Source organism: Camelus ferus, chromosome 14 (genome assembly GCF_009834535.1).
Source record: "Camelus ferus isolate YT-003-E chromosome 14, BCGSAC_Cfer_1.0, whole genome shotgun sequence".
Lineage (NCBI taxonomy): Eukaryota > Metazoa > Chordata > Mammalia > Artiodactyla > Camelidae > Camelus > Camelus ferus.
In genome coordinates, this window is record NC_045709.1 from 5,156,685 (window position 1) to 5,179,246 (window position 22,562).

At 46.5% G+C, this 22,562-nt stretch overlaps 1 protein-coding gene across 7 annotated transcripts in view; it reads right to left on the bottom strand.

Annotated features, from left to right (window-relative positions):
* ENOX1 (ecto-NOX disulfide-thiol exchanger 1) overlaps positions 1 to 22,562 on the bottom strand; it is a 512,511-nt gene that overhangs the window by 126,132 nt on the left and 363,817 nt on the right. For all 7 annotated transcript variants that reach the window (XM_032496083.1, XM_032496086.1, XM_032496080.1 and 4 more), the window contains 2 exons: positions 19,725 to 19,958; positions 9,243 to 9,455 (listed from right to left, as the gene is read on the bottom strand). In XM_032496083.1, the coding sequence (XP_032351974.1) occupies positions 9,243 to 9,455; positions 19,725 to 19,958 (447 nt within the window). The remainder of the gene's footprint in view (positions 1 to 9,242; positions 9,456 to 19,724; positions 19,959 to 22,562) is intronic.

Sequence of the window (22,562 nt, forward strand, 5' to 3'; positions counted from 1 at the left end):
TTATCTCATTCAAATTTCCCAACAACCCTCTGGGGCAGGTGCTACTTTTGTACCCATTTCACTGATGAAGAAACTGACATTCACAGAGCGGGCTCATTACTCATCTAAGGTCCTAACTTAGCAATGGTGAAGCTGGGAATGGAAATTGCATCTACCCAACTTCAAATCATGCATTTACACCCATTTGTGTATGTATCTGTACTATGGGCCAAAGTCTTACGAACACTGACGAGTACAACATGTCAGACGTGGTCCCAGGCACTGGAGACAAAAGAGATCCAAAGATGCTGCTGGTCCTCGCAGCCCCAGCAGGAGGAGGCAGCCCCACAAGTGACAGAATCCCACTACGAGGACTTCTGAAAGGGAGGCTGCAGAGAGCGCTGCAGGAGGCAGAAAAGGCTTTAACCACCACCAGGCCAACGTAAGCAGAATTTTCTACTGCAAAGAAGTCAAATATTTGAGGCTGTGATGGGGCAGGAAGCTGCACTGACCTCTCTCCAAAAGTGTACTGAGCAACTGAAAGACAGGGCTGGAGAATCCAAGTGTCTGGGAAAAGGGCTCCTGCTTATCTGTCTACCAGATGCGACCAATGAAGGGCCAGGCGGCTGGCATTGGTGATGTCATGTAGTTCAGAGACTGTTTCCTCATAGCACCCCCCGCCTTGCCTCCCCCTTACACTTAGCAGTGGCTTCTGTCCTGGTCCCTACAGCTGGGCTCAGATCAAAGTAGCAAGGTTTCCATCTTTAGCTCCCAAGAGTTATATATTTGCTGAACTCCTGTGCTTCACTTAACACTCATATGTTAATCCTTGAAATCTAGCCTTCTTCAATTTTTTATTGTTACAGAGTGTAAGACTTCACTTCTCCCTCGTAATTTGCTATCATTCACTTTTTAATGTTAACATTATATTGAATTACTTGGCTCAGTGTGTGTGTGTGTATGTGTGGTTGTTGTTTTTTGTTTTGTTTTTTTTTTTAAAGTAAGGCTGAAAGGAGATAGCAAAAAAGGCTCAACTAGGTTCCGGCAGACTTCCAGAATCTTCTGCCGTCAGCTTCGGTGTCCCGCGACATAGGAAATTCTGTGCTCATCCTTGATTTGGAAGTTTTTATAAAATATATTTTCTCTGGACATTTATTCCTTGAGAGCAAACAGATTTTTTTTTTCATGAAGATTATGTTCCCAGCACTTAAAACACTGGCAAATACAGCCATCTATATAACTTTGAGGAGAAACAGAAAGCCTGGGAGTGACTACAGCAGCTACGGGGAATTTTTCCCCCACGGATGGCGCACAACAGTAAGGACAGCAGCGAATGCGGGAAAACATTCTAACACTTCATAAAAGTCTTTTTCGACAGCAAGGACACAGGAGCCAAATTTCCCTTGGCAGAAATTAGAGGGGGAAAAAAAGTTTAGCTGCGAAGTTCCTAAGAAGCAAATGATTTCAGAAAGAACTTTTTAGGTAGAAGAAATGTGGGCGAGGACATGGATCTGCCTGAAAGCGGGGTCAGGGTTCACATTGAGATCGGAAGCCCCTCGCATTTCATTCCAGCACTTAGCGCTCTACCTGGCACTTAATAGAGACCCAATAAATAACTGTGGATGAATTTCATCATTCATTCAGGTGCCTGAGGCTTTTACGATTCTAGTCAAGAAAACAGATGAGGACGCGGCAGAGGAGAAGATCGGGGCAGGATGCAGCCTCTCTGACAAGAACACTGACCTGTCTGCAGCACCAGCGGAGGCCACACACACTTGCGGGGGCATAAGTGGCTTAAAACTCACAGTGCTGCCTGGCAGGCTTAACCCCCCACAGCAAGGCAGAGTCTGGACAAGGGTAGGGAGGACCATCCGATCCTCTGTTCTGTGATCAGCTCCGGAGCTATTGACATCCTGGCTGGGTCCCGGCAGACACTCGATGTGTTTAGATATTCAGGGACGGTCGAGGGTGGAAGTTGCTGACACAACAGGGGCAGCTGAAGTCCCAGGCGATTCCCTAGGGGATCGTCTGGTCAAAATCTTTCACCATAGAGATGAGAAAACGAAGACTCAAGGAGCTTCAAAGACTTTTCCTAAAGTCACCCGGCTCATCAGTGGTCAAGCTGGGATTAGAACCAGAGCGTCTGTGTGCCTGGTCAGAAGTGTCTCCACTGTTTGCTGTTTTCGGGATCTAAGGTGAGGCTGATGCCATTTCCTAACCTAAAGGAATAAAGCGGATTTGCATGATAGTTCCAACCAGACCAACTCCAGGTTAAAATATTCATAACACTGCTGAGTACCACTTCTGCAATACGTGTTTTACTTTTAAGGAGAAAGGTGTATGAGAGCAAAGCCAGTTGAGATCACAGCTTACCCCAAAACCCAACATTTAGAATGTGTTTTGCAGTTGTTAGGTTGCACCCCAATTTCCAATACCAGCTTCATTTCCATCTATGATGTCTGATCAACAGTCATTGTTTGTACTGAGATGCTTACAAGAATTATGCCTGGAAGGGGTGCAGGGAGGTGGGAAAAGAGATCAGTAAATGGTCTCTGTCTCTATTTACCCTAAAATCTTGCCTGAGGAAGAAACCAAACCCCCCAAACCTGATGCTTAGAAGATAATCAAATGCCCTTATAGACAGTATTGAGTGCGTAACGGAAGGAAGGAGAAAGGGAGGCGGTTATGTGAAAAGGTTCGTGGAGGAGGTGTGATAGGGGCTTCAGTCCTGGCGGGGGCGGGGGGGTGGGGGGACACTTCAGATGGGGGTTGGAGGAAGTGGAAGCATGAGTGCGGAGGGGGAGAGAGGGCCAAGCTAGAGCCAAGGACTTCCTTTTCCAACCAGATGGCAGCATTTACATTCAGTGTGATGCCAGCACACTTCTTCGACTCCACCTGTAAACTATGCATTTTACACTCGCCCTCCTCTGATCATTTTCATTTTTCATAAACACACACACCCAGAAAGCAAGCTGCACGAGGAGCCAAGAGTCTTGGGTTCTAATCTGCCCATAAATTGCTAAATGACCAGGCCTATTGGGTCTGCTTCTTGGAACCTCAGTCTCCTCCTCTATAAAATGAGAGGGTTTGGGCCAATGAGTCTCTGAGGTCCCCTGACATTTGACAGTCACTACTCCTCCGTCCTGCTCACTGATATTCATGGTGCGTTTCCTTAAATTAACATGAAGAAGCCCTTCTCGGTGGCCGTCTGCTTCCCGTTTGCCTTTTGCCCACCTTGCTCCCTGCCCTCCCTTCTCTCTTACCTAGAAGCATGCTGGACAAGTCCTGGAGTGGGACTATCATGGAGTGTTTAAATTTTCATCAGACATGTGTGTGTTGTAACAAGGCATGCACAATTGATCATCTTGGCATGCGTATTAATAATTGAGCGCTGTGGTACATGCTTCCTGAACTTTATAAACAGCTCCTCTCTGAGCTTTGAAATGACAGGCTTTGCTCATAACTGAAAAACTGAACACAGGCAGGCCTTTGGGGAGTTCCTGTGAAGTATAAATGTTTAAAAAGCAGAGAAGATCAAAACCTGGAAGTCTCTCGATTGGGACACCTGGGGAAGTTTCTGCCCAATGCACAGGGTGAGAAACAGTGTTAGGATGAGACAAGGATGACATGAGAATAAGATGACATAGAATGAGATGATTCACCTGCGAATTTGCTTTTCCTTCCTCTATATCTAGCGAATGAGATCTATCCAGCTGGCCTGGAAAGGAAGGGAAAGCCTCAAGAACCGGACCATCTCGCACAGGCTAGAGATGCCCTCAGCTAGTATCTTTGAAATCGCACGTCTGTGGTCAGAGGTGAAAAGCGGTCCCAAGCAAAAGCGAGTGGATTCTGTACGCCCCAGACTCTTGGTTGGGTTTAGCTGCTGCCCTTCGACACTTGATGCCAAGGCTCAGTGGAAACAATGCCTATTTGATTATACTTAAGCAGCTGATTCTGGGGTGAAGGCCAGAGATATGAAGAAGGTTAGAACTTAAACAAATGTGGGCAGAACTGAACACCAACAAAGCTAGAAGGTACCTGCTGGCCTTTGATGCAGACCTTGAAATAAATCACAACTCTTTCTTTATGTTATCATTCACGGCTCTTGATTTTTTTGTTCTCCATCTGAGCAGACACTATTTGTTTAAATACGAAAGCAGGGACAAATACAATAAGCAAGACAAGGAGATGCATGCATTCAATCCAGTTTAATGGACTAACTCAGTGGAATTTCCCTTCTCCTGTTCAGTTGGCTATTTGCAACAAAATTTACATATCACTGTGCTTGGAGCTTGGTTAAGGTACCTGAACTTTCCTGGAAGTTGTTCAGCGAGCCCAACCTTCAGGACACCAGGCCAGCCCCGTGTGCTGTAATAGGCTAGTTCTACAATATACCTGCCTCCAAACTGCCCGGGAGCGACTCCCCGAAACTTGGCTTGCCAATGTGGAGAGGCTGCCGCAGATGCTAGGAGAATGGCACTGACGATGTGGAGATCCTTTACGGGGGAGGGGGCACTCAGGGCTCCTGCCAGAGAACCAGGAGATTTCCAGCCACTTAGGAGAAGGAAAGCCGAGATGTCATTCCCGAAATGTAGTGCTTTATAATCCTCATCTAATTCTAAAGGAGAAAGCCAAATGGGACTCCTGGGGTGTCTGCCAGGAATATTCATGCCGATAAATGGGGATATGACTGGTTCTGCTTTTGGAAAATACGGCCAGTGTGTCGATCGCTGTGGATTTCAGCAGCTATTGTCTTAGAGGCAGCTTGATGCGTGGGTACCAAGCCCACGCTGAAGCCCACTGTGGGGAGCAGAAAACATGGCTGAGGCAAACAAATCTAACTCCGCCAGATGTGAAATGAAATATATTTAAAATTCAGAGGGTGAGGAAATGTACACACACAGTGCCAGGTTAGCCAGGTTACGGCGAAAACTTCCGTGATGAATTTCTCGTCAGAATCTGGTTCCCCTTAGCCTATGGGGAATTGTCACCTCTGTAAAAGCATGGAGGGAAGAGTGGAAAGTTCTGAGGCTGCTTGGGGAGCTCTGCCATCTTCCTGTCCTCCCTCCCAGGCTTAATGCCAGCTGAGGCTCACTTTAAAGTATCTCCCACCTTCCAGTCATCCTGAAGGCTCCTGACTATCAAGGATTCACAAGAAGACCCCTCTCAGGCCCTCCATGGCTGGGGCGTGTATCCCTCAGCCATCTCGGGGGGCTGTCAAGTTCAGCTGGGGTTTCCACAATCTCTGCCAGTATCTCCTGGCTGCCTGCTGAAATACTTCCCAGAATCAAATCTCAGTGTCGAGAGGGAATGTCTCAACAGGAACAGGAAGCTGGGAAACGCAGAGGTTGTGAGACAGTGACAACTGGGGAGATGTCAACACGAACGCCTGTGTTGGCTCTTCCCCCCAAGCTCTCCTGCTACCAAGGGTCTGGTAAAATGTAGCAATTTCCAGCAGAAGCACAGCTAGTGAGCTCTTGTTTTGGTTTATTTGATTACACATGCAAGGTGAGACTCCACTATCCACAGGCAGTGCTAACACGGATGCCACGCTGTTCTGCGATGTTTCAGGGTTACTTTCTGCCTTCCTTCCACTGTGCTCACTCACTCACTCATCCACCAAATATTTGCTGCATACTTCTATGCCCCAGACACTTGATCTGCGTGGATGACTGAAAGAGATGAGGCCTTTCCTTTGTGATGCTATTTGTCATAATCAAAACCAGACAGTTCATTGAATCATTCCCCTTTGGATAAGTGCTCTGAGGATCTGATAAGATGCAGGGATGGTGAACCTGCCAGGAGAGGGTGGATCAGGAAGGCCTCTCTGTAAGGGGTGGCCTCACTGCTGAGACTTAAAGGATGAGAAGGATTCAAGCAAGCAGAGTGCAGGGAAGAGCACCTTGGACAGAGGGAACAGATGTGCAGAGGCCCAGAGGCAGGGCGGGGTGGGGGAGCTTTGATGGCCTCAGCAGGAAAGAGGCCAATGAGGATGATGCACTATGAGTCTAGGGAAGGCTGACGTTGAAGAGGCAAGCACGGAGAGCTCTGGGCTCGTGAGAGTGAATGTTATTTTAAGTGCGATGGGAATCTATTCAAGGGATTTAAGAGGGAAAAACATGCTCTGAATTATATCAGATGATGTGTGAAAAATAGATTGTGCCAGAGTAAAGGTGGGAAGGGAGGAACTACGTATGACAGAAACTGCAAAAAGTCTCCCCGTAGCCAATTCTCCCCTTCTTCCTTCCTCAGAGAATTCCAGTTTTATTCTGGAGAGCAATGGGCCCAGTCTAAAAAAGCGTATTTCTCATTTTCCTTGCAGGTAGGCATGGCCACGTGTGATAATTCTGCACAATGAGGCAGAAATGGAAATCTGTTGGGGGTCCTTGGGCAAGTGTTGCTTTCCTGCTCTAAAAGTGCAATCTCTTCCTCTTTCTTCCTCATCCTGCAGGAAAAGATGTGATGGCAGGAGCAACAGCAGCCCTCATAGACAGCCATCTAGGAAGTCTAATAGCATCACAGAAGCCTCAGGCCTGACAGCTATGAACCACTGAACCAGTTCCAGGAAACACCTAAATCTGGACTTCACTGTGTCTGAAAAGACAATACTCCATTTGTTTAAGATAGTTTGGTGGGGTTTTCTGTTACTCACAGACGGACACCCTGTCTCACTGACATACCAGGCTCTTACTGTAGTTCAGGAAGCCTGCACTTGAATGGTGGCAGTTAAAATGAAGAAAAGTGGGTCAGTGTTGAATGTTGGCAAACAACAGGATTTCCTAATGGCCTAGATGTAGGCGATGGTGGGTGTGAAAATTCCTTACAGGATTTTGGTCTGAGAATTTATTAAAATAGGAAGAAAAGACCCAAAGAAGAACAGGTTTGAAGACATTAAGAGCAAGAATTTAATTTTTGAAATTTTAGAGGTGAGGTGCCTAAGCGGTAGCTATGATAGTAATCTCAGCTCGCATGGCTCCTGTGAGGAGGGATTTCCCTCTGAAATTCCTGGTCCTGTTCTAGCCTTTCATTCTGTTCTTCTTAGGGAGGAAGGGAACCAGCCTGCCTGGAGAGAGTATGGTGACCCTAGAACAATGCGGGGTTCAAGTGTGCAGGTCCGCTTACACATCCTGCATCAGTACACCGCCCGTGGCTGGTTGAATCCTGCGGATGTGGAACCGCAGGTAGGACGTGCCTGCTGTAAAGCTACATGTGGATTTTTCATCACGCAGAGGGTCCGCGCCTCTAACCCCCAGCGCAAGTTCAAGGGTCACCTGTACTCATTCCCTTGCCGCCTCTCCACATGCTGTGTGGCACAGACGGGCGTGGGCTGCAGAGGAAGACGTCCTCTGGGGGATGCTCCCCCCGACTGGTCCAGCACTGGGAAGCCCAGCATGGCTGCAGGTCTCAACCCCGTTATCCAGTTCAGCCTACATCAGCAGTGACACACTGATGCTGGTATCCCCACATGCTGGACTTCTTTGTCTCTCAGTGGTTTCAAACCCAGGCCAGCGTCCACCTGTACAACGTGAGGCATGTCCCTTCTTTCAGCCACAGGATCGGGGGCTTGTTTTTAACAGGTGCTTCTTTTTCAGGAGCTACTGCCAGAAAAAAAGCTGAAATCCCTCCCCTACTCTAATGTGGGGCGGCCTTCCTATCTTCCTTGTGAGAGTCAACGGTTGAGTCTTCCCTGCCAGATGGGGCTGTAAACTGAGTAGGGATGAGAATTTATTGAAAATGGATGCCAGCGAGCAAAAGGTAATCAGTCATCATTGCACCATGCGGGCAGCTGGCTCCTCGCCATAACTTTGTGGGAATTATACTATTAGAATAGTGTAGTCTTTCCCTCTCTCCCTTCCCTCTGCTGGCAATCCACCCTACTCCCCCCTACCTACTAATCCATTGTCTGTGCCCCCCATTTAAAAGGTAATCTCTGCATTAGTGTTCTTTATCCTAGCCCTAGGAACCCCAACTCCAGGACTGCTGGGCACACTCAGTCCAGAAAAAGGTTGTTGCTCACAAGGAATTTAGGAAAGGTGTTCTGACGATGTTCTCTCTGAGACAGGGCACTTCTGATTTTTCCTAGAAAGACATTATGTCCCAGAGTGGTCTCATACTGGATATGTGGTCACTTCTCATAGTTTCTGTTTGGGAGTTTCCTTATATGATATCTTATGCTACTGCAAAAAAAAATGGTCTTTTCACAACAAAGTCATAGAAAACACGTTTACAGTTAAGATCCTGGTTTTCCACGCCCTTCCTTCTCTCTTTCCATCCTAAGGGATACGTTATCCCTTGGGTTTACACTGGTGAAAGCGGCGATAGGCATTTTGGCACGTTATATACTGAAAATAATATTTATTCTCAGAATGAATATGGAAATCGCTTATGTCGCCATCCTGCGTGGGTGGGACCCTGCACCTGGTGTGGAGTGGAGCACATCACTGTCACAGGGTCATTCGATGGCTTTTACCGAGCAAGGGCACATCAGCAGCTGCGATGCATTGCGCCACTGTGGCGTTAACTACAGCCACAGACGGAGTGCACATTAAAAAAAAAAGAAACGCCCTTTTTTTGAATAGAGCCCTGGGTAATTACCCTGACTATTGTTCTATGAGAAAGCCTCATTTACAGCCTTCTATCCATTTTGGATCTAGACACGGCAAATCACTGGAATTAAGTGGTTCAGGCAATTGGCTTTCCAAATGAAGACAGGACAGAAAAAAAAAAAAAAAGTAATAACATTGCTGAAAAATCTCTACTCCTGAGTTGCCCGTGTTGACAGCCAAGGCTCACCTCAAAGAAAGGATCCTGGGGAGGAGTTTTTCTGACGGTACCTTCTTCCTAAACAGAGCCCGAGGACAATGTGTGACAGTGTGCTTAGGGACTGCTTCCCACTGTCGGCACTGGGAGGGCCCGTGTGCACAGCCCACAGGCGAGGGGTGGCCGCCCCGCAGGTGTGGCGTGAACTGTGCTGGGTCCAGCAGGCACGGAAGCATCCGTCTGTCCTGCCCTAGGGGCCGGGCTGGGCGCTCTGAGGAAAAGCTACAGAAATGTTGCTCACCTTGGGAAGTAAGCTCTCAGGGCGGGGTCCGTGGTCCTCCAAGTTGCCACAGAACATGAGATCGGTTATGAGGTTTGCCATTCGATATGGAGTAAAATGGGAAATTACTGGACTACTTACCCCCAAACGAAAAAAATTAAATGAGTACCAAAGAAAAGGCAAAAATCACGACAAAAGGGATGGCCCCCAAATTTTTACTTACATTGAGTGAGGATCCCGGTTAAGGCGTTTTTAAAATTCTCCTTGGCCTCCTCCATCTCTTGCTCATGGGTGGCTTTTTCGTTCATCAGCCGGCGGACGTGGCTGTTGGCCGACTGCACCATTGAATAGAACTGGTTGGCGGAACGCCGATTCACCTCCCCTCGCTCAATCCAGGACAGCAGCACTGTGATGGCCTCGGAGAACTTGCTGTCGTCTGGAAATGGAAAGCCACCAAGTCCGAATCACGCCAAGGCAAGATTTTGAGGTTCCCCTCAAAAGGCAGAGCACGGTCCATCCTAATGGGTACATTTTCAGAACGTGACACGTGAGCCTCCCTGAGACTAACGGCTCCATCCTCACTTAGCTTGTCTTCTAGCACCTAACTCTCATCACAGAGCCATCCCAGAGTGGTTCACCCTCCCATCCACCAACTCGATGAGCTCAATTTTAGGAGCTGTGTTCTGGGCACTCCTTGAAATACAGTACAGCCTCTTTCTTCCATCAAATGCAGATTTCCCTTTTTTTAAAGACTGGCTGGAAAAACCGTTATTCACCTATTTGGCCTCCACTTCATCTTTTTATTCTTCTGTCAGAAATATCACAGAGTGATACTAGTTTTGACTTAGAATCTGCTGAGTTAATGTCCAGATGTGGACGACAGATCAAATTACTTTTAAAAGCGGCTGTCATGTAAGATATGGTTCCCAAGGTGGTAGTAAGGATAAGTTAACTCTTGTTCATCTACAATTCAAAATTAACTTCACTTGAGGTTTAATATAACACATTTGATTAGGCAGAAAAATAGAATATTTCCTTGTTTTCGACAAAAGAGGACCTGTTCCCAGGGTGGTTAGTGTTGGCTTTCGAAGGCTAAGGAAAAGCCATTTGAACCTGGTTTGGGGTGGGGGTGGGGGGAACGGGAGGTTCCTCTTGTAAATCAGTGATAAAGTGTACTTCAAAGAAAATGAATAGATTTGCTTGTTTGCAAATAGCTCCTGGAACAGATCTGTGTGGTACGTATGGCTTGGAGGTGGAGAAAAAGCAAGTTTGAAGGTGGTTAAGTTAGTTAGAACAGGAAGCTATATGTCAGTTATCACCACATTGACCCATTCCACTGCTCAAGGCTCACTGCATACTTTCCAGACAAATTTGATGACAGAAGCCTTTCACTTGTATTATTCTATCCCGAAAAAAATGATTTAAGAAATAAATCCTTGAAACTAGCACAACATTGTAAATTAACTATATACTTCAATAAAAAAAAATTAAAAATAAAAAAAATTCTACATTTTCTAAGTAAACTGAGTGGAGTCTGAATTTGAAAAATAAGGAGCAAAATTAGACTAAAAGATAGATTCTGGGGTGGGGGGAGGGGATAGCTCAGTGGGAGACTGCATGCTTAGCATGCACGAGGTCCTGGGTTCAATCCCCAGTACCTCCATCTAAGTAAGTAAGTAGGTAAGTAAATAAATAAATAAGCCTAATAACTGCCCCTCCTCCAAAAGATTAATTCTTATTCATTTATTTGACAAATACTTAGTGCCTACCAAGCTCCCTCCACTAGGGGAATATCAGAGATACCCTTATGCATTATGTGTGTGTAAATATAGTTTATATATTTTCATATATTGTTTATATATATACACATACATACATATCCATATATACACTCCAGATGAACGGATAGCGGGTGATACATATTTGGTAAAGAAACTTCATTTTATTTTACTCACCAGATGTTTTGTAATCAACCATCCTTGTTAGCATTTAACACATCACACAAAGCCTCCGTCTGTGAGTGCGGAGTGCTTTGTGAGTTTCTCAGAGTGCTGTAGAAACACCATCAGTACCCGTTTTCCCCCCAGAAGTCCCCTCCCAGACTGGGCAAGACCTCCCTGCAGTGGCTGTTGCCTGCCCAGGGGACAGGTGCACTGAAGGAAGGCAGGCTCACCTGTGAGTACCAGGTCCCGTGGGTCCCCTGGAGACTGTGCTGTTGACAGGCCACCATCCTGTGCCCTCTCTCCCAGGGCAGAGGCAGTCCGGGCTTGGGGGATCAAGGCTTTTTTCCTGTGCAAACCTGCCCCCTCTGCCCTCACACCTTCACCCCAGGAGACACCTGGCCTGGGGAGGGCCCACAGGGCAGCCTGCTCGGGGCAAGACTCAATTCTCCTGCAGATCTCAACCCACAGCCAGTGTCACGGCTGTCGCACACAGGTTTGTTATGCCAGGATTTCAGTCTAAGTTCAGACCTCAGTGAACTCCAGCTGCATATGGTTCTTATCTCATTTCAGGGACCAGGGTGGCTTGTGTAAGACAGAATCCATCACACAGCTTAACACCGCGTTCAGCCCGCAGCGAGGCCCATAATTTAGCCTTATGCCTGCGGGAGCCCCAGGGCGGCCCTTACAGTCAGAATAAATTCCACCTCCCTCACACTCTCCACCTCTCTCCCTGCAGATATATGTTAGCAGAATGGGCCTCCGAAAAGACAGCAGAAATAAACCTAACGCTTATAAGAAATCTTTTTTTTTTACCCCCTCTCTTAAAAAAATCACAACAGAAAAGAGAACTCTGACTTCATGGACCATTTTTCCCCTTTGCTGTGACTTTCATCTCTACGTAACACAAAGAAAAATCTGGACATTTCTGTTCCAGGGCTTACAAGGAGAGAGACAGCTCACAAGGCGGTTCCATCTTTCACTCGCATACGGGCAGTGTTTTTCTTTTCTGCTTGTGGTCACTCAGTTCATTAACACCCTACTTTACAGTCAGGAAGGGCACGCTTAAATTTTAAAAATGGATGCTTGTGCGAATGATTTAAAAGCCAGATTTTATTGTTCATCACTTCGAGACCCAAAGCGTAAGTTTACCAGCAGATGAGAGTCAATTGATAGTTTTCAGAAACAGCAATCTTAGGACTGAGCAATGGAAAAAACACAATTTAAATGGACAAGAGACTTTCTAATATTTTAACAACAGTGGGAAGAATTCCATTTTCTTAATAAATATAAATACAATAAATAAAAAATATACGTTATATAAATATGGCTTAGTATTTATAGTTTTGAAAACTCCTAACTTCATCCTCATTTCTGAACTTTCTGAGGCAAGTTGATATATGACTATGTACTGACATTCAAATAACGGTGAAAACATTAGTTCACACACGACTGGTAAGTCTAGTCAGTATCTGTTGCCCTGTAAGTGACGTTATGTTAATTAAGACGAAGTCAGCAGCTCCCTCCGAATGGGCTACAGGAGTGTGCTGGGAGCAGCCATTTTCAATACCCAACTGTAAATTTGACTTTGTATTCAGTGGAAAGATCACTGAGAAAACAGGAAACAGTATAAACTAATTTAAACGGGATTTAGATGGCAGCATTATTAGGGCTAGTCATGTGGAAAGAAACGAACACTGCTCGTAAAAATCACATCAAAGACGCACTTAGAAAAATTCCAAGTACTTTCTGCGAACATGCTTCGGTTTAACTCTGAACATGAGTGCCCTTTAGAAACTAGAATCTGCAGATATGCCTTCTCCACAGTAAGAACTGGAAACACTGGCATATTATGGAGTGACTGTGGACCACTTGCTCATTAACAACTGCCCAATGTTTTCTAATCAGTGTCCTCACCATGTCACACCTGGGTTACTGCAAATGCTTGCTCCAAGGCCTCCTCTGACTTGATTTTTCCCCTTCAATCCATTCCCCCTTTCCTTTGTCATATCCTCTCTGTTAAACACCATGGCCTTGCCTCCTGACTTTTGCACGTGCTATGCACTCATCCTAGGAGCCCAGGAGCTCTGGTCTACTTGGCTCACTGTTATGCTTCCTTCAAGAGTCAGTCTAAGTGCCTTTCATAAAGGAAGCTTTTCTGTAACCCTAGCATTAATTTGGCGTCCCCGTGCTATGTTTCCACAATTCCCTACACAGCCCACTATTACAACATTAGTCACTCTGTACGGTAACTGTTGGCTCACGTATGTGTCTCGAGTTTGGAGGGGCTACCATGACAATAAAACTTCCAAAACATATTTCAGTCTTCTGCTCACTCTGAGCTTTTCCCTCTGCAGTTTAGTTTTATTTCATGGCACTCTCTAATAGATTCGCAATGATTAACACTGGAAAGTCGCAACAAATTCAGTGGTCAAAAGTCGGGAAACACTAGTTGATAACAAACATTTTAATTTCACATTGAAAAGTATTTTCACATTGTCTACCAGAGATAAATGTTCTCTGGGCACTTAGGCTGGTGGGTCTTTTTACCCTTCAGGCCTCTGAGGTTATTCCCATTGGCTATGAAAGTGAAGAGTGATGTCAGATAACTACACAGAAGCAGAGCCTTCCACAGGAAGCTAACTAGCTTATTAAAGGACTCAAGGCGGGTTGTACAGCTCAAGTGGTAGAGCGTGTGCCTAACATACACAAGGTCCTGGGTTCAATCCCCAGTACCTCCTCTATAAATAAATAAAGTAAACCTAATTACCTCCACCCTAAAAAATAAAAATAAATAATAAAACTTTTTTTTAAAAGGTCTCAAAAGTCTTTTTGAAAGCTTTTTTTTTTAAAACCCTGGAGAGATAACAACCGTTTCTGGCTTTGTGAGGAATAAATAAATGATAATGGTGATCAGACTTCAATGCCACCACCTATCTCATTCCATTTCTGGTTCCTTTGGAATTCAGCAGCCTCCCTCCCTCTCCCTCTTCTGTGTTTACTGGGCAGGAGGCACACAATAGGCATTTAAAAAGCTGTGTATGGGAGACACCTTTGCTGTTCGAAGACCACAAGCACGAGCCTCATCTGGGGGCTTGCTGAAGAGGCAGCCTCGCCCTCACTCAGGCCTCCTGACTCGGAATCTGCATCCTCGCCCACGTGTTTCACACACACGTTGAAACTGGAGAAGCTGTGGAAGAATTCACTCAGCGAAAACCAGGGAAACTGGTTAGGGGCGCATCTAACTTAAAAGATAACGGAAACCTGAGATGGAAAGTCACGTTTGAGACAGCAGGAACATGGAAAGGATTTGATGTGATCCTCATGAGATTTGTGAATTTCTGTCCCCAAACCCTCCACCTCCATTAATAGCTGCTTAAACATTCATCACCCTCATCCTAGAAAAAATGTGAAAAAAAAAAAGTCAAAGACTTGGAAATGGGCATAGACGTGACTGCAGATCCTTTCAGTGGGATGCTGGGCGTAGATCAGAGGACCCTGCCCACCCCTCCGCTGGGATTACCTGATATTACAGGGGTGTGAATTTTTAACTGTCTTTGACCAGGCTATCTTAACAATTCTTTAAGGAGCGAACATAAACTGTGGAAAACTGATACCCGTGCAAATAATTCTCTGTAACAATGTAAATGAATTTCTGTCCAGAAGAACATAAAAATCTTTATAAAGCAAACTCTTCTGAACTGGTATGAACATCCTACTCACTCCATCATTAATGAATGAGTTAAATCAAATCACTGCACATGCTCGTGTTACATCTGTCAGTCGTGATTCCACTGCCAGAGTATCCTTTAGCAACCACTGAACTGCAAGGGGCTTGAAGGCAGGACCCCGGCTGTGGTCGTACCCGAACCCCAGGGCAGCGCACAGAGCACAGGGCCCAGCAGGCAGGTACTTGGTGAACTTTAGTGTAAGTGATGTGCAGACAAGGAAGGGGAAAAAGGAATCAAACTGGTAAGTAGTGTCTTCTCCTGCTCTGTGTTCAGCGGGAGATCTGGGCCCGAATTTCACAACAGGTGGGTGAGACCCCAGCCATGAACACTGGGTATGGAGAACTCAGGTGGGCTGGAGTAGCTGGATTTGCGGCCGGGTCTCAAAAGGAACAACAGGAAGGGCAATTCCACGTTTGAACAAAATGTCTCGAGAATGAGGGCAAAAAAGGAAGACATTCTACATTTTTCTTTCCAAATAAATGGGGACGTATACACACACACACACACACACACAATCTCTCCAACAATTTAGTACCTATTAAAATAAGAAAATTCAGCCTGGCGGCGTGGGGAGGGGGGTGGCTGTAAAGGCAATAGAAACATGCACTAATTAATTCTGCTTTGGGGTCAGGCAAAACGTTTCTAGATGAAATGGTCCATCTTGCCTCTATGAAGATCGATACCCCGGTGGAGGAAGTGACTCTCCAACGGGCTGCCTGCTTCGTCTTTCCTTAGCCCCAAGAAGGAAGTCTGGCTCTTAGCTAATGGAACGTCCACTTGGCTCATAGGGTTATTGATTTTTACTTTCTTAGAACCATAAATATTGACAACCATCTCAGCAGAATGCTGGCAACCACTTCTGCCCTCTCTCCCCCTGGCAGGTTGATCGGGGGCCTTTCTGTATGCAAATCAGAGACTAGTCCTTGGAAGTGATGAGGGCCGGTCCCAGGAGGACTGTATCCTGGGTGACACGTCACGTCCCAAGGATGCTGCTTGCAGAGCTGCCTCTAAATCTCACCTACACAGAGAGGAACTCCTCATTTCATCACGTAATGAAAGATTATGTGAAGCTTTCCAAAGTGGAGGAAAGTATACAAAAACTTTTAAATGCTCTTGCCAGGAGAAATCCCCAGTGAACTAGGATATAATCTTTCTTCACTGTTTAATCAATCTCTTCCTCCCACAGTCCAAACACAGGGTTCCTCCAGGGGTGGATGGTCCATGTTAGACACACAGAAATTCATTATCTCATCTGCCTGGTGCTACTGTTTCCAATAAATTGTAATTATGGTGTTATTGAGTTCCTTCTCACTTTCTCAAAGCCGTGCTATAAACTTTGGATCTGTGAGCAGTTACTTCCCAGTCAGTCTTCATTAAGTTGAATTGTCTCAGAACAATGTCTATTTAATCAGCAGGGTGCTCGCTAATTGTCTTTTTTAGAATTTGTATTAATGTAACAGACACTGGGCGCCCAGTGCCTTAGACAGTAAATTACAACTCCGTGCTTCCTCTGACTTCAGGAAGCCCGGGATCTGGGGTTACCTGGCCCCAGAAGGTCGCCCTCTCTCAGCCCACCACTGCCCAGTTGGGTTGCTCATCACTTCTGGGACAGCACGCTGTCTTTCCTGTGCACTGTAGTGGGAAGGGCCTTGAAATTGCGCCTATCACTCAGGAAATCTAAAGTCTGTGAGGTAGGGGTTTGCACGCTGTTCTCTTTCCCCTCAGTGCTTAGCACAGTGCCACACATATGGTAAAGGTCTCAGCAAGGCTTGTGGAGTGAATGGAATGGTGGCCGAGGGCACATCCCTCCCCTACGCTTCTGATCATGCCGGCTAGCACTGCTGACCAGAAACGCAGCAAGCTCATAGCTCCAGCCAGCTAAGGAAGAGAGAAAGGAATTAATCTACTGAGCACCTACTATGTGCACACTTTTAACACTGGGCAGGAGATGGAGGGCCTCATGGGGCACCAGACAGACTTGGCTAGTACAGATTTTGCTAGATAACGCTGATTTTCAAAAAGAAAATGGTAAGGATAAACAAGTGCAATGTAAAATGCGGAAAAAAATGTTCGTAATAAACCTGAGATGGCAAGATTTCTCAGGGGAGGAAAAAAAATCAAATCCAATTAGGTATTTTCAGATTGCATTTCCATTTTCTTTCTGATCCAGGCTTTTTTACCTTAAGTCTTGATGGCGTTTTATATCCTCACATCAAGGAAATCATCTTCGGGGAAACAGCTTCCTCGGCTCCTCCTGTCTGGCTTTGCAGCGTTATAAGGAGCACAGAGTGGATTTCCTCTCTGAGGCAGCCAATTTCCTAAGCAATTAAATGCTGTTTATATTCCAAACTCTGTGCTTGGGTTGAAATTGTCAAGCTTGATATTACCTGACTGTTGCCTGAGATGTATCCCCAGCTAGTTCACTCTACTGTAACTGCCATCTATTAAAATTTCCAATCTGTTCTCTCCTCAAGGGATCACACGGTACTTGGCAAAGGGGCAGGTTCTAAATTCTGCAAATTATACTCATCTGTATAAGTATATATTTTTGAAATGGCAAGGTTTGCAAATTATTTTACCAAATTGACACCCCAATCTGCTATCTTCCAACAGGAAAGGCAATGCTGCATCACACACAGCATAGACACTTCCGTGCTGGTTTCTTAAAAAGAACACAATGTAGATGTCAGGCTTTCCTGAAACTCCCCCAGGGGGTCACAGCGCCAAGGTGCTAGGTTTTGACACTTTTAGGTGTGGCCGAGATCGAATGCAGTTTAGCTGATACAGCTCATTAGCTGAGACTACACAATGTACCGGATATTAAAGGAAAAAAATGGTGTGTTCCAAAATCAACATTCCACTATTGAGAACACTGCTTTCTCATTCTGCCCACTCCTTATGGATTCCAGTCTGAATGGAAAAGTGATGAGAGGATGTCTGCATTTTATATGCTTTTTATTAAAGGGACAGCCACAGCCTATGTATTTATGACTGAAAGCAGAACATGCACTGAGAGCAGCAGTAAGAAGCACTCAGTGGTTATGTCAACTGAAGAAGGTGCTAGAAGAATGAAGTCACGAGCCACTGCGGTCACTGACCTTCAACACACCCTGAGAGGAGTTCAGGGCGGAGATCAGGAAGGGGGCCCTCTGTGTTCTGGGAAAACTGGCAGAACAGGCCTCCAGATAGATACTTTCAGGAGAAAATTTTATGAACCCAAATTCTTGCATCGTCCCGTCCTTAGAAAAATACTAAAACCCTCGACCAGGATACCTGTTCCTCATGACTAGCAGCAACCTCCTACCACGAGGTGTGCTTGATTGATTACACGTACCCTTTGCCAAAATCACACACATGCCGACCCCTCCACCCCCCACCTCTTCAGAACAGTCCCTCGAGCCATCTGAGAGGTTGTCTCCTCAGTTCTGGTCCTCGGGAAGACACTGAATAAACTCAACACACAGCTCTTAACGATAGGCATTTTTTCCAAGTCAGTACATTCAGTGGGGCGTTTCAGTGGCAGCTGCATCTGACTGGGGTTCCCAAGGCTAGAGCAGGGGATGAGGGCTGGAAGCAGAAGTCTTTCTTTTTTTCAAGTTTTTTAAAAAGAAATGGAAGAATAGAAGTCAATTACCTATATCTTCCTAAAAATAAGTTTTGGGGAGCTTTTCATGTTTCCTTTAGTGAAAACACCCAATCTACTTTACACACTGCCAGCCATGCCCTAAAACACTCAGAGAATCAACCGCATCTCTCCTCTCCTAAGAAACCGTTAATGGCTTCTCCACTGCATATGGGAGGAAACCCAAATCCAGCGACAGCCCTCAGGCTTCACTATCTGGCCCCAGACTGCTTTCTCTGTCTCACCTCACTGACTCTTACAAACCCTCAAGCAGCTGTCACGTTCCCCAGAGGAGGGGCCTTGCCTGTCTCCTCCTTTGCCGAATTCCCCTCTGCTTCCTCGTGTCTTTACTCCTAGGGCTCCAGCCTCTAACAAGAAATGTCTTTAGGCCCTTTCTTCTCCCAGGTGGGAAAACTTTGTTTATCCTGCGAAGTTCCATTTCCGCCTCCTCCGTGAAGACTTTCTCGACACCTCTATCAACATCACTCACACTTGTCCCTGAGTTCCCAGGGCCGTTGTTCATGTATTGGTTGACAATCATGTCATTGGCTTTGCATAACAGTTAATCGTTTACTTGTAGACACCTACATGTGGCCGGCGATCGTGACCTATGTTTTCTCATTAAAACCTGACACACCCAATGGACGGAGGAGCGTCTGACGTCACTTGCCAGTAAAATGCACCCACGTTGCTTGTGTCAAACGACTTTGATCAATAACAGAACAGAATTCACACGTGTGTCATCCTAACTTCCAAATCTGGCCCCTCCCCAATCATCTGTAGTTCTGCAGGGCAGGTACTAAATCTCCCGGGGCCTCAAACCTGAGAGAGGAGCCCAGCAAACAACGAGAGAAATGAAATACACTCACTTCTAGCTCTAATTCTTTCATGGGTGTTAGGAGTGTCCCTTCCACCCCATCTCTGAAGATGGGGACTCTAGCCTACATTTCTCTTCTATTCTGCAAGGACCCCAGTATCATTTCTAATGTGCCTTTGGGGACGCTTTGTTAAGAGTCTAGCAGAGATGCCAACTCTCTGGATCTGGAAGAGCACGGAGGGCACCTGCCTGCCCGCAGGAGGAGACACTAGCTCATCCAGCATGGTTAGTAGTAGCCTGCTTTGGGGTAGGGCAGGTGACTCTCCTGCCCCTCTTTCCCTGAGTTTTGTTCAGTGAAGGCACACACACACTGGAGGAGAACGCAGGGGAGAACCCTGGGCAGGGGTAGGGCTTATCCAGGCAGCATGATGAAGCCCAGGTGGCTCCTGCTGCCACGTGACCCCGTGCACACGAAATCAGCATGTGAAGGGTTAGGAGAGACACCCAGGGCCCCGGCGCCTGGGGATCGCGTCGTTTCTCCGGTGGCGGGCGATGGCTAGCGCCGAGGCTGCGGAAGAAAAGCGGGGGCTCCTACCTTTCAGCTTCTCGGCCAGCAGCGCGGCCTCGTGCTCCGAGTAGTGCATGATGGGCGGCGGCGAGGGCGGCCGCAACCGGTCCTCCTCCAGCTTGCGCCGGTGCCGCTCCTCGCGGGCGCGCATCCTCTGCTTGCATTCCCACTCGTAGAAGTCGTCCCTGGCCTGGGCGAAGTCCACGTGCAGTCGGCCCGAATCCTTTTTGTCCGTGCTGGACCCTAATCGCATCCGGTAACCTGAAACCGGCGGGAGGGCTGGTCACATCACACTGTGCAACGAGGGCACCGCACAGTTGGGTCCAGGCGCTCAAGGCAAACCTTACTTCTTTGTCCCTACAAAGGACACCCTTCCCAGAAGAGGTGGGAAGCTGTTGTCCTTATCTTCAGCAATTGGTAAAGGTAAGTCTATGGCAGATTTCGGGATGAACACACTGCTGGGAGGTGTCTGCAAGCCGCTGTGACCAAGAGGATGATCTCAGGAACCAGGGCACCTTTCCTAACTCCTTCTTCCCTCTGGCTTCCAGGAAGCTCAGAAACAAATTTGGCATGTAGCTTTCCCTACCCACACCCCCTTACTATTTTATGGCCACGATTTTATATTTTCAATTTACTGTTAACTCCATTGGATAAGCTTTCTTGCATTCTTTTTAGAAAAAGGTGGAGTGGGAGTAAATAAAGAGTATCCGTGATATTTAAAAAGTGAAGCAAAGTAAATTCCACCACACCTCACTCACAGGCTATTGCTTCATTCTCCTAGAAAATGCTGTTGCACTGTTTCTCTCTCAGCAGCTGCAAAAGCCACAATTACCAAGGCAATTTTGCAGTGCTGTTTTATTTCCACTTATCCTCGGGGGCACGCAGGAGAATATTCTACCTTCAATCAGGGGGACTTAAAGCCCTCCAGCACTTCGTCTGGTGCTAGGCAGTGCACAGATCGTCCATGCAATCTCTGAAGGCCACGGGAGCCCGAGCGAGAACCCAGAGCCAGAGCAAAAACATGGGCCTGGGAAGTCTTTGGGGGATTTACTGTGAGCTCCCCAACTTATAAAGATTATGAGCAGAAACTTGATCTGAGAAATCAACACAAACAGAACTGAAACCAGAGCTCCAGCCTAACTTCAAATGAAGGAGGCTTGGCTTTGAGGTTGCTCTACAGTTTGGGGTACTCAGATTAAAAAAAAAACAACAAAAACATAAATTCAGGTCCCAGCAGGGTCCTGGCTGTCAGGGGCTGCCAGAAGAGAGAGCAAAATAAGCACTTTTGTTGCGCAGGGACTTTACAAATAAGACGCCAGTCTGAATTGCTAGGTTACTCTGTGCTGGTATTCAGGGCTGTGGGTAGATTTCGATGGATTATTTTAGCATTTGGGGTTGAAACTCAGCTGAAAATCCCAGTAGCAGCTGGCTTCTCCCCAGGCGGGTACTTCACACTCTTGAAAAGTTACAAATATGAAACAGTCTCACATCTTGATTCCTGTTATGCCCTTCTCACTCCCAGGTTTAAACGGCGTTATCTAAAAACGGGAAGATGTTAACAGCACCTGTCAAAAACGCAAACATCTGATCGCAGAGGAGCAGGATTAATGCTCAAGCTCAGTGTACCTTGGTTGTGGGCCATGTAAATTTAACAAGTCAGCGGGCCACAGTGACATATACGGAACAGCAGAGCAGGCGGAACGGCCTAAGACTGGCCAGCTGTCCCAACTAGCCAATCGTCTTTCCCCTGCCCCTGTCCAGAGCATCACTTTTCAGGTATTTCTGGTTCCAAAAAGCACCCTCTTTTTCACAAGAACATCATCGTTATGGCCTTAAAAGAGCCTCTGATGAGGCTGGGTCTAAAATTAGCTTGGCCTTCAAATGTGCATGTGGTCCTAAAATTAGACAGGCCTTCCAGCTGGGCTCCGGCCTGCAGGAGCTCGCACGCAGGATGGGCAGCCTGCCTTACTGCCCCTCCCAAGCAGCCTTTCCGATCTGCCTGGAATGATACTGCAACCTTCCCAGGATGGCCCAGGCAGAGCTGGGGGACACCTGTGCACCCAGGCAGGGAGGCAGGAGGTGGGTGAGGCCTCTGCTGTGGGCTCCTTCTGCTGCCAATGGGCAGACCAAGGAGCAGTCAGGCAGGGGCCTGGCTGGGAAGCAGGACCAGGGTTGGGAGTTGGAAAGATACAGCCTCAAGGCGTAAACTGAGGACTTTCATGTGCCTAAATTTGGGACTGTTCATCTTTGGCAGAGTATTATGAGGTTTCTGATTGGGTCTAAACGTGGTGCTATGTCGGCGTGGAAAAGCACCTTTGATTTACTGGAACCCTTTCATTTATTCAGCTGGGGGTAAAGTCATAGTTGTCTTGGGAAAGCTGTGATTAGAACCCAAATTCCCAGAGCAGGGTTCCTGAGAAACAAGAATCAGTCCTTCTTTATCATCCTCAGGCCATTTGTGTTAAAAAAAACAACCATTTACTGATTGGTTCCCATGTTGCACGTGCCCTGCCAGGCACTTAATATCCATTATTTTGAGTTACTCCTCATAACAATCCGATGAGGTAGGACTATTATTATCTCGATTTTGCAGATGAGAAAACAGAGGCTGGAGAGAGGTTATCTTGCCCAAGGCATGTGAAACCCAGTGCCATGCACTCACCAGAATCCCCAGATGTCTAATAGATTACTCTGATGCTATATAGCTCAAGAGTATGGGAAAAATATGTGTGCTGGAAAATATTTTTATTCTGTTTTGTCTTCTGTCTCCATCTTGGAATGTTTTCAATTTTTTTTTCCATTTGGTAAGGTTTTATTGGAATAAGAGTTTTAAAGTTCTCCCTATCACTGTTTAGCTCCGGAAAG